Source organism: Haliaeetus albicilla, chromosome 5 (assembly GCF_947461875.1).
Source record: "Haliaeetus albicilla chromosome 5, bHalAlb1.1, whole genome shotgun sequence".
Classification (NCBI taxonomy): Eukaryota; Metazoa; Chordata; class Aves; order Accipitriformes; family Accipitridae; genus Haliaeetus; species Haliaeetus albicilla.
In genome coordinates, this window is record NC_091487.1 from 2082389 (window position 1) to 2096786 (window position 14398).

At 43.9% G+C, this 14398-nt stretch overlaps 1 protein-coding gene across 1 annotated transcript in view; it reads right to left on the minus strand.

Annotated features, from left to right (window-relative positions):
• Nucleotides 1–9411: 9411 nt before the first annotated feature.
• MDGA2 (MAM domain containing glycosylphosphatidylinositol anchor 2) overlaps nucleotides 9412–14398 on the minus strand; it is a 382087-nt gene continuing 377100 nt past the window's right edge. Inside the window, exons 16-17 of the mRNA XM_069783014.1 lie at nucleotides 12247–12352; nucleotides 9412–11492 (exon numbers count right to left, since the gene is read on the minus strand). Of these exons, the coding sequence (XP_069639115.1) occupies nucleotides 11404–11492; nucleotides 12247–12352 (195 nt within the window). The 3' untranslated portion in view covers nucleotides 9412–11403. The remainder of the gene's footprint in view (nucleotides 11493–12246; nucleotides 12353–14398) is intronic.

Sequence of the window (14398 nt, forward strand, 5' to 3'; positions counted from 1 at the left end):
GGCTAATGAAATGACACAAAGGTGCAAGAGAGCATCAGTGATGTTTCACAAGGGAATCGGAAGAACAGCATTGAAGGAGAGTTGGCAGAGTTGATAATAACCAGAGGAAGAAGGAGGAGGACATACAGGGTAGAAAACACTGTCTGTTACCAGAGGTCCATCAGCCTGAGGAGAGCTGCTGAAGAGGTTTCTAAGCATGAAAGTCCAAGTCCTGGACTGCGTTTGCAAGAGTTATGGTTTGTCTTTGCTCACTGAACGCCTGGAAGGGGAGGATGTGCGTTGAGAGAAGGGCAACAAAGCTGGCGAAAGGGCTGGAAGGCATGTCCGGTGAGGAGAGGACTTCTTTGAGTTTTCTAGTTCAGAGAAAAGGAGGCTGAGAGGTGAACTCATCACTCTCTGCACCTTCCTGAGGAGGGGACGTGGAGAGGGAAGTGCTGAGCTCTTCTCCCGGGATCCAGTGACAAGACACCTGGGAATGGCTCAAAGCTGCATGAGGGCAGGTTGAGACCGGACATTAGGCAGCATTTCTTTACCGAGAGGGTGGTCAAACCCTGGAACAGGCTTCCTGGAGAGGTGGTTGATGCCCCAAGCCTGTCAGTGTTGAAGAGGCATTTGGCCAATGCCCTTAACAACATGCTTGAACTTTTTGTCAGCCCTGAATTGGTCAGGGAGTTGGACTACATGATCATTGTAGGTCCCTTCCAACTGAAAATATTCTATTCTGTTCTATTCTATTCTATTCTATTCTGTTCTATTCCATTCCATTCTATTCCATTCTATTCCATTCCATTCCATTCCTGTATTTCATACCAGATGGTGCCTGCCCATGGGATCTTCTAGGAAACAGGTGGGAAAAATACAGGACAAAGCAGCGAGACTGCAACACAGGACACATGGTATGTGTTGCACACTGAGACAAACTTCGGAGGAAAAGGTATTGTAAGGCTGAGTGATTATTTCTGTATTATGAGAAATATGAACAATCATTCCCACTTTTTTTCCAGACCCCGCTAGATTTAAGACTTCTGTCATGCCATCTCTCAGTGCCTCCTTTCCAGGCTGAAGAGCCTTGACTTTGTCTCTCCCCACGCAAACCCTCTTCGAATCTTTCCATGATCCCTTCTGCCCCTCTCTATGCGGATGGCAAAGGCAGAAAATCTCCAGACCACAAGCCCTGCCAGGGCTTGGTGCTTGGGAGCATGGCACGGCTGTTTGAAAATCTGGCTGCTTGAGTCATTAGGGTGCCTTATTAGCACCTAATTAGTAGTGTAAGTATTAGTGCCTGATCCTGTCCTTAGGATCTAGTCTTCAGCCTCTAATGGAAGAATAGGATGCTGGTAGCTACACTGACCCTGGGAGACTGGAGGGGGACGGGACCAAAATAATAATAATAATAATAAAACCCCAAGAGATTCTCACATTTCCATAGTCATTGTCCTTAATGTACTTCCTGCCTTAATTCGGCTATTGCAGGATTAGGTCTGCTGGTATTTTCAGGTCACTGCATGAACCTGACTTCTTCTCAATGTAGTTTTCCTGGCTGGATGTTCTGCTGCCCACTAAACCTTCCCCACACTCGAGAGATATTCACTACAAATTCACCCTTCCTGGGGAGCAGTAACAAAACATCCTTACCTGATGGCTCATTTCCCCCAAAAATCCCAACCTGTAAATAAACAAATTGTTATTGTGATCTCAACTGGCCTCCAAGCCCATTTGAATTGGGACAAAAATTTCAGGACTTATTAAAATGAAAGGACAGAGATACAAAAAACAAGTCACAGAAGCATCGTGTAAGCCTTGTTCCCTGAGGAGTTAGGCTGAAAATGTGAAGTGTTACTGAACACGGTAGAACCACAAATTTTTGCTGCACACAAAATAAATGGGGATTTACATTCCTCATCAGACTGTCATTTTTTATATCTTATTTTTTATTAATTTTCACTCCATAATTAAGGAATATGAAAGAAGCATTGTGTTCTGGTGGGATTAGAGCAAATAATGGGGATTGTGAAAGGCCTAGAGCCACTACAGTAATACTTTAATCCTTGCAAATACGCCCCTGTCCTCCTGTCAAAAAAAGAAAAAAAAAAAAGCAACATGCCAAAACAACTCCAACAAGAATAAAAAGTATTCCCTAGGGAGACAGATCTGACAGTCCTGGCAGCTCGACATGCTGTGCTACTCACATCCAGAGCACTAATACACCAACTCCACAAAAAATAAGCAACTGATTAGGAGTAAGCATTGACCTATACAGGCAGTCTATCTCACAGGCTAGGCTTGCCACTTGGCCCTAGCTAATCTTACTCTGAAATGGTCCTGTTCTCACAGACAAAATGTTTCCAAAAACCAAAAGCCAGGTAAAATCTATCCAACAAACTTAACAGTGGTTTTTTTAGGAAAACAATATCAAAATCAAACATTTTTGCATAGATGTTTGTGTCAGTCCACCAACCTCCACAAACCTTTGTGGAATTGGGTGGGATGGGGACAGCGAGGTTCAAGTCCTGGTCCCTGAGGCAGACAGGAGATGGTGGCAACTGCAGGCAATGATGCAGAGCACCTCCATTTGACAGTGGATAGCTTGCTCAGCTGGGGTGTAAATACAATATATATATACTACTTCTAACAGCAATATATGTAATACTGGCTATGTTCATACTCCATGGTCTTGGATCTCCTCTTGGCCCAGTGTGGACCTAAGACGTAATGACCATGAGGGGAAGGGGGAGCGGGTCAATGTGTCTGAAATAAAGTGAAGAAAATGCTTCAGCCCACCAGCGTGAGTACTGAATATCCTAAGGATAGGATGAGGGCAAGTAGAAAGGGTTTCAGGTTGTGAGATCCAATGGGATAGTGAAAAGTTTCAAGCTGAAAAATGAGAGACCCGCATAGTTCTTTTCTGATGCTGCGAATTTCAGTGTGTTGCTGTTTGTCAGCATGGTGGAGGCCACTGAAGAGCACGAGTTGTCTGGAAACTCTGAGTGTTATCTTGTGAATTAATTTGAACATGTGCTTCGAAGCTGACAGCTCACAGTCACAAATCTCATCAAGAAAATGATGGAGGCAACCACCATAACTGAAAAGGGCAAAGAAATGTCAGCGTTTGCAAAATGTAACAAGAAACAACGTCTGCTTTTATTTATGTAGATTGTAGTCTCATTTCACCTACAGTAAAAATAGACTTCTAATTCTGAAGTATTGTAAAAAAGTTTATCTCCACACAGACCAACACAACATAGCTGCAGCAGGAACCACAAGCGAGGGCTCCCTCTTCAATTCTGCTTTGCTCTTTGTGCATTCGTTTTTCCAGCAGTGTGACATGGACACACAACACGGCCAAATCAGAGCACAGCACTTTACCCTTGATTTGCATCAAACACCAAACACCAACGAAGTTTAATGGCCTACTTAGGCCTTTTCAAAATATATAGTAGCTAGCCAGTGAAAACCTCGAGCCTTCCTGTTCTTGAGCTAATACCAGACTTCAGGAAGAAATAACTCTTCTAATTTGTCATGTTAAAGTACTCTGGAAACCCCTTGATTAAAAGTGTGCCTGACTGCACAGAGATGGAGATAGCTCCCAGCCCCAAACTGCGGTCTCATTAGAAGAGCTGGACAAGAAATAGAAATACCCAAGTCACGCCTGTAGCAGAGAACGGGCATCGACCCCACGATTGCTGCGGTCCAGATGGGCAACCCCCACATTGGACCGCGTAGCCACTGACCTTGACAAATCTGGACTTGTCATGCAGTAAGGTCCAGGCTGGATCTGGAGATGCTGTGCTACACCACACCATTACACAGACGTAGAGATATGCTGGCTAGCTATGTCTGCCCATCACATCTCTACCCACGTGGCTGGCACGGGGAGGAGTGCTCTGAAATAGCCTGGTTTGACATGGTACACGCATCTTCACGCAGTTCTCTCTTGTTCTGCTTCCCAGGGATTGTGTGGGCATTATGGAAAGTCAAAGAAGTGGACTTCAACCCTCAGCTGTCTGTACGGCTGGGTAAAACCTGGTTACTCTGCTGGCACCAAGCAAGGGAAGGAAAGGCCCCAGCAGAGAAGAGGGGGGCATGGCTTCTTCATGGCCTAACCAAAATCTTTCAGTACCTAGCAAGATGTGGAGGGGTGGGATGAGGAGAGACAGTCCTCCTTTCTTACATCTCTCAGGAAGGCAGGGACATATCGAGTGAGAAATACTGCCCACCAAACCCAGTCCCTCCCCACTGCCCTCCACTGCAGTGGAACTGAGGGGCAGGAGCGAAGACAGCACGCAGCCAAAGAGGACAAGACAGAAAATACTGCTGGCAATTGAAAAGGTAACCAAAATTACTGAGTGATTTTTTTTTTTCTTTATAAAATGTACATAAAGAACATATACCCTTTGAGGTAAAAGTGAGACCAGTTTGTAATTTAACCAGATACATTAACAACAATGACAAAAAATAAATCTACAGTGGGTGTGCTAGTAAAATAAGAGACCAAGTTTTGGCTATATACAATACTTGAGATCGTTAAAATGTAATAATCTTTATATATACATTACATACATACAATTACAGTTATTTATATAATATTTACACACACAAACACACAGATTTTTTTCCCTTTGTAGTTGGTAGTGTGCAAGCAGAAGCACATCTGATCTTTCCTGAGAAGGTGCTGAGGCTGCTAATTCTTACTTGCAGTAATGTGTGTTTCTTCAATCTCTTTTGTGGTCATATCCATCAAAAACAATTCAATAGATTTACAGTCGTGGTTGTTGCAGTGTTCCTGTTTCTTCCCTATGGGCGGAGGACTGCAAACCTCCAGCCTGCAGAAGGTGAAGACTTGTTGCATGCAAAGATCCTGGATCCCGAGGAATCGGCGGTGATATTTCTCCAGTTGTCAACCATGACCTTAGCTGTGAGCAAAGCTAAATTAATATGCATTTGTCCAAGCGCTTGCCAACATTCAAGTCTCTTTCTCAATGGAAAAAAATTTACAGAGAATAGAAATGGAGGGAAATTGGTTGCAAGTCACCCGTCATAGGTCCTTGTTAGGCTCCGATAAGGTGACACTCAACCTGGTCATGTCATACAAAGAACCAGCTAGGAGAGACCATGTTAGGTGAGGCTACCAGAATGCATGCAGACACATCTACACAGGGAACGCAAACATAATCGTCCTATTTATGTTTCAGTTTCTTGTCAGCCGACCAATGCAGATTTTGTAATTAAAGTACTAGGGTTGCTTTCAGTAAATTACAAAATGTGGCGAATGACCAGGAGCTCGTTGCTGAACTTGGATGGTTTTGGGTGTTTGAGGAGGGGCACACAGGGAGGAGGGAATTACTCCCCACATGTACAGTGTCATTGTGTTCTCTGATGACTTGATCAGTTTGTTCTCGCTTGAGTAGTCTCATTATAAGCCAACTATTTCTCTGAGTGGTATGGGTAAGATGCTATTTTATTAAAGGAAAGTCTTAATGTCACCACTGAAACCTCTGGAAGACTTGCTCTCCAGAAGCACTCGAGTGGAAGTGGGATGACATCTTCACAGACTTTGGATGTCATGTTCTGGGGAGAAAATTCAGTAAACTTCCCTAATATAAAGCTCATAGTACAAGCTCCCTAATCTGACAGATAGAAAGGAAAACTATACTGTATTTTAGTAAGTCACACCGGGATGTACTATCCCAGGTATCCTGTATGTGGGTTAATGATAGCTCTTATTTTTTACTATATGTCTTTTCTAACCCAGAGATACAAATATTGTAGCCTGGCCAAAAACAGCTAAAAGGGGGACCTGAAGGTGGTCTGGGCTTACAGAGGGAGAGGAGCTTAACACCAGAAAGGGAGGAAAATATGTTTTAACACTGCTGGCACAAGAACAAATGATGCTAAACCGGCTGTAAACACATTTATGCTGGCAACAAGAATGTGGGTGGCAAACCTCCCAGCAGTGAGGTTTTGCAACAGCCTTATGAGCAGCATAGAGGGCAAAAATCAAATGCATCCTCCCGCTTCTACCTTTTAATTGGTTTTAAGATTGATGAATTTGTGAGCAGGGGCATGGCTGGTTCTTGTGCTCAGCACATCCCTTCCCAGCCCGAGTCCCGCAGATCACCTTTCCCTGCCTACACCAGCGCGTGCCAGGGCACGTTCCCATGGGATTTATGAGGTGACACCGGAGTTGGGGGTTTAGGGACAGATGACATAAAAATTCTGAACACTGAAGGTCCAGCGACTGCAGGATTGCATGAGCTGTGGGTTGCTAAGCTCCTTTGCACGAAGAAAAATCAAATGGTTAGTGCATGCTGGTTTAATTCCTTCTGTGCTGCTGAGACTGACACTGGCATCGTGGTGGGGCAGCCATATAGTAGCGAGCATGCTCTTCTGTGCTGTTGGGTTTTTGCAAAAAAAAAAAGAATTTGAAATGTAATAATAACCTTTTTTATAGCTTTTTATAGTTTTATGGGAAAATACAGGAATTAATCCAGATGGCACCCAATCTCTTTATTAGCATATATAGGCAGAGAGTGCTTATAATACCAAACTGTATCTTTTTTATTGAACTGCTCTAGAAAGCCATTCTTCTGATGGATCACAGTTCTTCTTGGGGAGGAAGAGAGTTTCAATTATCCTGTGATACATGAAAAAACATTACTAGCGAGTAAACCCTCCAAAAATAAAACCAGGTAAGCCTCTTCCACTAAGGGTGGAAAAAAATCTGAGCATTCTGACTGAACTGCTCACTACAAAGGGATTTCACTGACGTTACAAGGCAGTAAAAGAGAAAACAAACTTGACCAATAAGCTGATCTTTTCACTGATCAAATTTGGTTTAAAATTTGGGGATCCCAATTGCCCCAAGAGCTGTTCAAACTAAATTAAACCATTTATGCTGGTGAATGCAGCAGAGATTCAAGTGCTGGGTGTCAAGAAGGAAACTGCTCCGGCATCAGTGGATGTTGGTACTGTGCGAGGGGCTTGCAGCCATTTGGGGACTGGCAGCTGCAGCTCCATCTCATTTGGGTGAACCAGCAGTTCCTCTTCCAAATTAAGAGGAAATTTCACATTTCCAAGGATTTCTGTGGGCCTGACAGTAGCACACCTTTAGATAATAGTCTCCAAAACCTGGCTGATATGAGATGGGCTCAGTGTAAAGACCCTATCCTCCACTAGTTAATGCCTTCATCATGTAAGCCACACATGATACATTGATGGGCTCTCAGGGAGCCGCTTCTGCCTTCAAATCGTAATTGTACATTTGTAGTGTGATTTGTAACGTGTCTGCCCCCTTTTAGTCTACGCTCTTTTATCCCCCTTGTGTCCCAGCCAGGATCCAAGCCAGGCTGGAGAAGTGGTGGGTTGGTAGCACAGTGAGATCAAAATGGTCCAGCATTGTATGTGGGATTTCACACTCAAACTATGTGTTTTGTGAAAGAAACGAACTTGCATGGCTTTGCTTGAGGCAATGAAAGGGGACTACTCCAATAATGTCTTTATTCTCCCAGATCATTCTCAGGAAGAATTGAAAAAAAATTGGAAAGTTTATCATGGGCTCCACCTGCCTCTGCCTCAGAAACACTCAGTTAACTCCCACAGCCACCCTCACAGAAACCATGGTCGCTGATCCCAACAGCCAAGTGCTGTAGCTGCTGCAAAGCCCGCATTTGCACAATTATGTATTTGATGTCCAATCTAAAAATACATCAGAAACATTACTAGATTGGATACCCAAGAACTGAATCATAGGATGTAGCAAATTTCATACAAGAGCCACCAGTTCAAACTCCCTTTGTCTGATTGTCAGTCCAAAAATTTTACAAATACTACATTCATTTTCACACCAAAATGAAAAAGAAAAAAAAGATCAAGGCTAGGAAATATATATCTCAGTTGTTACTTCTTACTCATGGCCCAGACAAAGTGAAATCCCACTGCCTTTTCAGTGGCTTGTATTTGGAATGTAAAGGAAGATAACACTACTCCTAAATCAACATCTGAAAGAGAAAACCAGCTTTTCGTAGCACCTTCTTCTGCACCCAAGCAGAGTAAAACTGAAATAGGCATGGAAATAAAATTTCCTTTCACACAAAGACCTGGGCTTTTCAGGACAAACAGATTATCCTGCCCTGAAAAAGATGTCTGTGGTCTTTGGCCGTCAGTCAAAAACCTTTATCAAATACTCAACGTGGTCCTCAACCAAGGGAAAGAAAAATCAAAATACAAAGAGGAAATACAGATTTCAGTTTGCAGTCTCAGCCTGGGATCTAAACAAGCAAGCACAATCTCCATCTCATTATCTTCACGCTGTCTTCATCACAGCTGCCCGAGCACAAGAGGACATCGCAGGGCGCTTTCCAAATCCTCCCTTCCCGCAGAGTCCCCCGTCATTGCCGCCGCTGTCAGCCCTGAGGCTGGAGCTCTGCCTGGTGCTTCGAAGATGCTTCTCCTGGCCTGTGCTGATCCACGGGTGTCCAAATTTCAGTTTACTTTGAGTCTATTTTTGGATGGGATAAATTTGAGGGAAAATATTTTAAAGGAAATGGAATGCTTCACGTTTGACTTCAAAATGACTGACAGATTGCCACTCTTTTTTTTTTTTTTTTGTTTCATCTGATCAACACAGTGAAATCAGGTGCCATAAAATACAGCTGAACAAGGTTTGTCATGAGGGACCTCGTGCAGCACCCGCCGCGGCACCTCCAGCCAGCAGCATCACCGCAGCCACTGCCCAAACTACCAAACGAGCAAAAAGGAGCTGCCCAAATCCCACGACGCTCAGAGACGGGATAGGACACGTAACGGGAGAGTCTGCCGCAAAAAAAAACCCCACGCTTCCACTCCTGGCAGGGCTCCCAGCAGCCTCGGGCAAAGCCGGCCCCTCCGAAGACAGTCACACCAAAAGCGCCCGAAGTGAAACCTCCCGGACGATCCCGCAGTTCCGTGGCTTTCACGAGAGATCAGCGGGAGGGTACGTGTGAAGCTTTGGTTTCCACAAATCCTGAATTACGAGACACACCAACCTCCTAAGCAAAAATCTGCATCAGGGTCTCACCATACCTGACCTGGTCCTCCGTCCACAAGTAAAACCCAGTGCTTGCCAGTGAGAAATTTGTTTTTTGTTGTTTTTTTTTTTTTTTTTTAAGGGTGTCAAACCCCACAATCCATCCAGACTCAGAGCTCCCACCATCTTCCGAGCAGCCTTCCCGCCGTGGCGTGGGGAATTACAGACACTTACAAACCAGGGAGCCGACAGCATCCTCGGAAAGCTCCAGCCCCCGAGCATCACCAGTATGGACCATTATATCTCCAGACAACACCAGTTTATCAAGATAAAAACCAAGCCATCCCAGTCGCACCCATCTGGGGTGCACGGGCATATTGCTCAACAAACACACATACCACTTGGCATACCTTACCTGGAAAGAGGCTTTATTGAACATAGCTGTAAAATTATCTCTTCAGTTGAATTACTGAATTTGCACAAACATTTCTCTACAGAATAAAAAAAATCAAGCCTTGTCATTGTTTTACTGCATCTCGTTGTGCTTTTTATACTCATATTTGCAAATATTATACTCATTTGTTTGTTTGTTTTCATGTTTGTACTCCAATTACTTGCATATCAGGTTTTTTTAATCCTAGGGTGTTGAGAGAACACAGAATAATAATAATAATAATTATAATAATTATAATAATAATACTCTTCTTTAGACAAAAGTCTTTTTTTTTTTTTTAAATGAAGTTAAAAGCTGAGATAATTTAAGGAAAAAGGTCTTCAAATCGTCATAACCAACTGTAAGGGAACTTTACAATGCAGTGGAAAACCAGCTGGCTAACGGTACGTGTTCAGGTAGCTCAAAACCATTTGTACAGCTTTTATTCTTTTTGTTGTAAAAGTGGATTTTTTTTTTTTTTTTTTTAAATTTCGCTACAATAACAAAATAATCTTTCGCGATCTGCACAGAGTCTGGCTCCAGGGCAGAGGCACGGCACCCTGGGTGCTTCGCCGGCGCCAGGTTCGCAGCGAGCTCTGCGGTTTGCTTGGTGTCTCGGTACGCACTGCCGTCCCCCACGCACGCCTCCCCGTCCCGCTAACGCTGGGGCCGACTGCCTTGCGAATGGAGGTTAGAGTAAGAAAATCACTTCTGTGTTTTACCACCTTCTGCGCTAAGTGTATCTTAACAACCTTTTCCTCTGGTTGACCCACCTGATAACCTGAAAAAACAACAACGACAACAACAAAAAAGAGTGCTGCTCCCGTTTCCAGGACCAACAGAAGCTATTTTCTAATGGATAATAAGCTGAAAGGCCATGGCTGTCTGGAAGGTTAAACAACAAATATCTCATCCGAAAGGGCTTACGCAGCAGCTTAGGTCCATCCATCTCCAGAATCGGCTTCGTCTCCTTGCCTGCAGTCTGCACACCCAGGCTCCGTAGTTTGTTTAGAAAATAGTTTGCACAAACCACATTTTAGCAGTGCAAGCTTCTGTGTTGAAATTATTAATATTATTTTATTTTATTTTTTTTTTTTTTTAAATCAGGCTTGTTTCATTGAAGGCACTTGGTTTCCATGGCAATTTATAAAAGACGGTGGTTTGGTTTCTTCACTTCATTAGAACAGATGACTTAGTTGGGGAGGGGAGAGGGGTGTTCGAGTGGCCGCAAGCAAACTCCGATAAGCCTGTGTAATATGTAAGCCCAGGTCGCACATCCTGGATAGTAATGCATGCAAAAGGAGACAGCATACAGTTATCAAGCATAGCCATGAGAAATGAAACATAAATGTCTTAAAACAGCTCTGATTTAGGGTTATTCTCTAGGGGAGGTGACAGCCAAAGTAGAAAGGGCCTACAATTATTTAACTCTATACTAAAAACCTTCTTGAAGGGAAAATGAATGCCAGCTCTTCACATACCCTGTTTACAGTGAGGTGTTTCTCTCTCTCTCTCTGTTTTTGTTTTTTATTTCCTCTCTCTCTCCTTCTCTTTTTTTTTTTTTTTGGCAGGCCATTAGGTTTCCATGGTAACAAGCAAACTATTCATTTGAAACAAAACCAGCCATGACTTTGTGCTTTGACAAGGGTTTCTATAGCTCTTTTCCGAGAGTTCAACCAGATGATCCTGTATTCATTATTGACCACAAAAGCACCTGAAGGTCTCTTCCTTACTTAGGCCAGATCTCGTTCTCACGTGTGGTTCATAGTGAGTTACACTCCCGTGATGCCTTTTATGTCCCCAGTGCTTTTTAATTTTTTTTTTTTATTTATTTATGTATTTATTTAACTTTTGAGTCAGTCAGTGGAGGAATCTTTGGTAGTTTGTTTTTAAATGTCCATTTTACAAAGACTCTTTCTTCATGCCAGTGCCTGGTGAATCTTTTGTAGCCTCTGCCAGGATAAGGTCACCTCTGATGACTTAAGACAGACATGAGGATGATAACTGGGATAAGTCGTATATGTGCTAATGTCCCAACAGCACCTGATCGTAAATCTACAAAAAGGGTGGAAAAAGGTAGAATTAAAGAGCTGCCCAGACACAGTCGGCATTGCTACAAGGCTTAGAAGATAAACGGCTCAGCCCCCACGACCTGTCCTGCACATCACCATGGAGGCAGCTGGGGAGGACGACGGGATGGTGCTCACCTGTCTGTCTCCGCTTCTCCCACCGCGTGCTACCAACCTCCCCTGGTCTCTGCTAGGGAAAGCACTCTGCAAGGTCACCTCCTACAACGAGGGGACGAGAAGGGCACTCGCCAACTGAGTGAGGCAGGAGACGTCGGGATAAAAAAACCACCTGGCTGCGTAGTGAAGGTCTGCATTGTATTGCACGCATGGGGGTGGAGGGATGAAACAGGGTCCACAGGGAATCACAACATCGATATTCATTAATTTCATGTTGTTTGGACCCCCTCAACGTTTTTTGTAATGTTGCTTTAACTTTCTGCCCATCTTGAACCACAGGCTGCCCAGCCCAGCTCCACCGTGGAGTGCAGCCCACTGCTCTCGCCTCCACCTAATGCCCATCAGCCCTTCACTTGCATCTCTGCTAAACCAGCATTTTCGTATCTGAACAAAGACATTTTGACTCCAGAGCTTGCTTCCAAGGAAAATGTTTCACTTCAAGCCTCTCCAACTGAACTGAACAATATATTGTTCTCCTGGAGAAAATCCATTTTAGAAGGTGTCTCAAATTTATAACCACAAGAAGCAATTTGCTCTCTCCCACGTGTGGAAGAGCCACTTACTGTTGGCCGGTTGGTCTGATTTCATACACTCTCCTTCCACAATTGATACATCATCAATAGCAATATCACCTTCGATGCCAGGACCTCGGATCCCTTCAAATATGAGCTGCAAAAAAAAAAAAAAAAAAAAGCAGCAGCAGATCAGAGGGTGACAAATGGAAAACGTTCAGCTGCGTTTTGCATGGCATTAAACTACGTCGATGGACTTGGAATAATTTACAAACACTTTCTATGGTGCAAAAAACTGTAACTGAGTTCACACGTACTTGTAAGGTGAACACAGAGGATGTGTGAGCGTGGAGGCTTTTAATCTTCAGAACAAGCTAAAAAATATCAAAGCTGCTAGTTGTCTGCCTAGTTGTCTACCTGGTGTCTCGAGGTCAGCTTTGCCACTATGCTAACTGTAATGTGTGTACTTATGTAAGTGTGATATTCCTGAACCAAAGAGCAGGATTAAGCGGAGGAAAAGTTTTAAAGAGATTTGGGGTGTTTCTCCCAGAAACTCAGGCCACCTGAAGCGAATGGCAGAGGCACAGCTTGAAGAACGGCATCTCCTGCAGGTAGGAGGAGGACAGGAGCTGCCCCCCTGCCACCTTCCCCTGGCCTGTGAAAGCTTGGGAGAAACCTCTCAGGAGCCAGGTTGGTGTCCCTTCACCCGTAACGCAAAGCTATATTTATCTCAAGGGGTCAGGAAGGGACTGCCTTTGATTCAGATCCCCTGAGGTCCCACGGTGATCTCCTGCGATCACCTCAGTGGATTTTAACCTCCCAGATCTCCTGCCGTGGCAGGAACTGACGACAGCGACAGCCCCGCTTCTCTCCTGTCCCTTATAGTGGCTCATCATCATGTCTAGAAGCGTTGATCCTTTCTAGGAATGGTTTTATATTTACCAGAGGACATTGTGATGTATTTTATCACAGAGAGGGTCAGGGTAGAGATTTTATTCCTGTTTAAGGCTTTAACCTCTGCTAAACGGATGCCTGTGATTTCAAGGTCCTATTAATCACTTTCTGTCAAATATTCCTAGTCTGAAACCCCAACTGCTACAGCTGGGAAAGCAAACGGTGCCTGTATGGAGATGGGTGGCTTGTTGCAAGGTCAGCAATATTATTTGCTGTAATGTTTGTTATTAGCTATGGATTACTATTGTACTAAAGAAACAAAGTTATCCGCTCTCGTTCCCCAAACCCGATGTGATGCTGTCCTGCCATAGTGCTGCTTAATTAGCTTTGCAGAAGAGTGGACTTATTCTGTGTTACGAGAAATTTATTCAGTAGAAAACTTCAAAGCCTTTCTAAAGAGATGAAGGAATTATGTAAGGAATGTATTTCCCAAGCAGCACCATTTGAACAGTTATCTCTCCTTTCCCTTTTTTTCCCCTCCTCGGTCCTTTGAAATATTTTTGGTTAACGTAGATGACAAGTTTTTTAACTTTAATCTGCAACAATATATGCATGAAATTCAATGAATTTTATAAGGGTGTGCTGTGGCACTAATGGAGACATTAACTGTTAGGGGTAGAGTCAATTTGAAAAAAAATATTAATTCCATCTGGAGCAAAATACTTAAATTACACTTCATAATGATCAAACTGCATCAGAGAGATGTCTGGGGCACTCAGATGGGCTCTCTCTGTTGTCATTGATTTCAGCAGGACACAGATCCGAGCCTCTTCTTTTGGCAGCTTCTGACATTTCTTTGCTCATTAATGCAGTTCAACCAGAGCTGCTCATTTGAAATGAATACCTTTCATTATAAATGATGAGTAAACACTCAGGGCAGGGGAAGATGACCCTGTAAATCACAGGGGTTCAGTAGCGAGTCCAGCTGAACGAGCATCACCCAAGGACCGTATCACGACGGTGCACGGTGCCGCCAGACGTCGCATTGCACACGCAATTCTCGGCTCTGCTTTTCCACGGAGGGCACATCCCTCAACCTTGGCCACAGACACGTCCCATCCTTTGCTAAGCTGAGCATCCCCAGTAGGTGCCTGACCCTGCAGCGGTAAGCTGGCAATATAAGGCGTGTATTTACAGCCTGCCTATTGTATCCTAAGCCAGGCGGCAAGGTCTGTGCTGGGAGCACTAAATAAACGTGAAAGCTGTGCGTTTGGAGCAGGAGACTCCATCAGTATTTTACTGAAGTGCG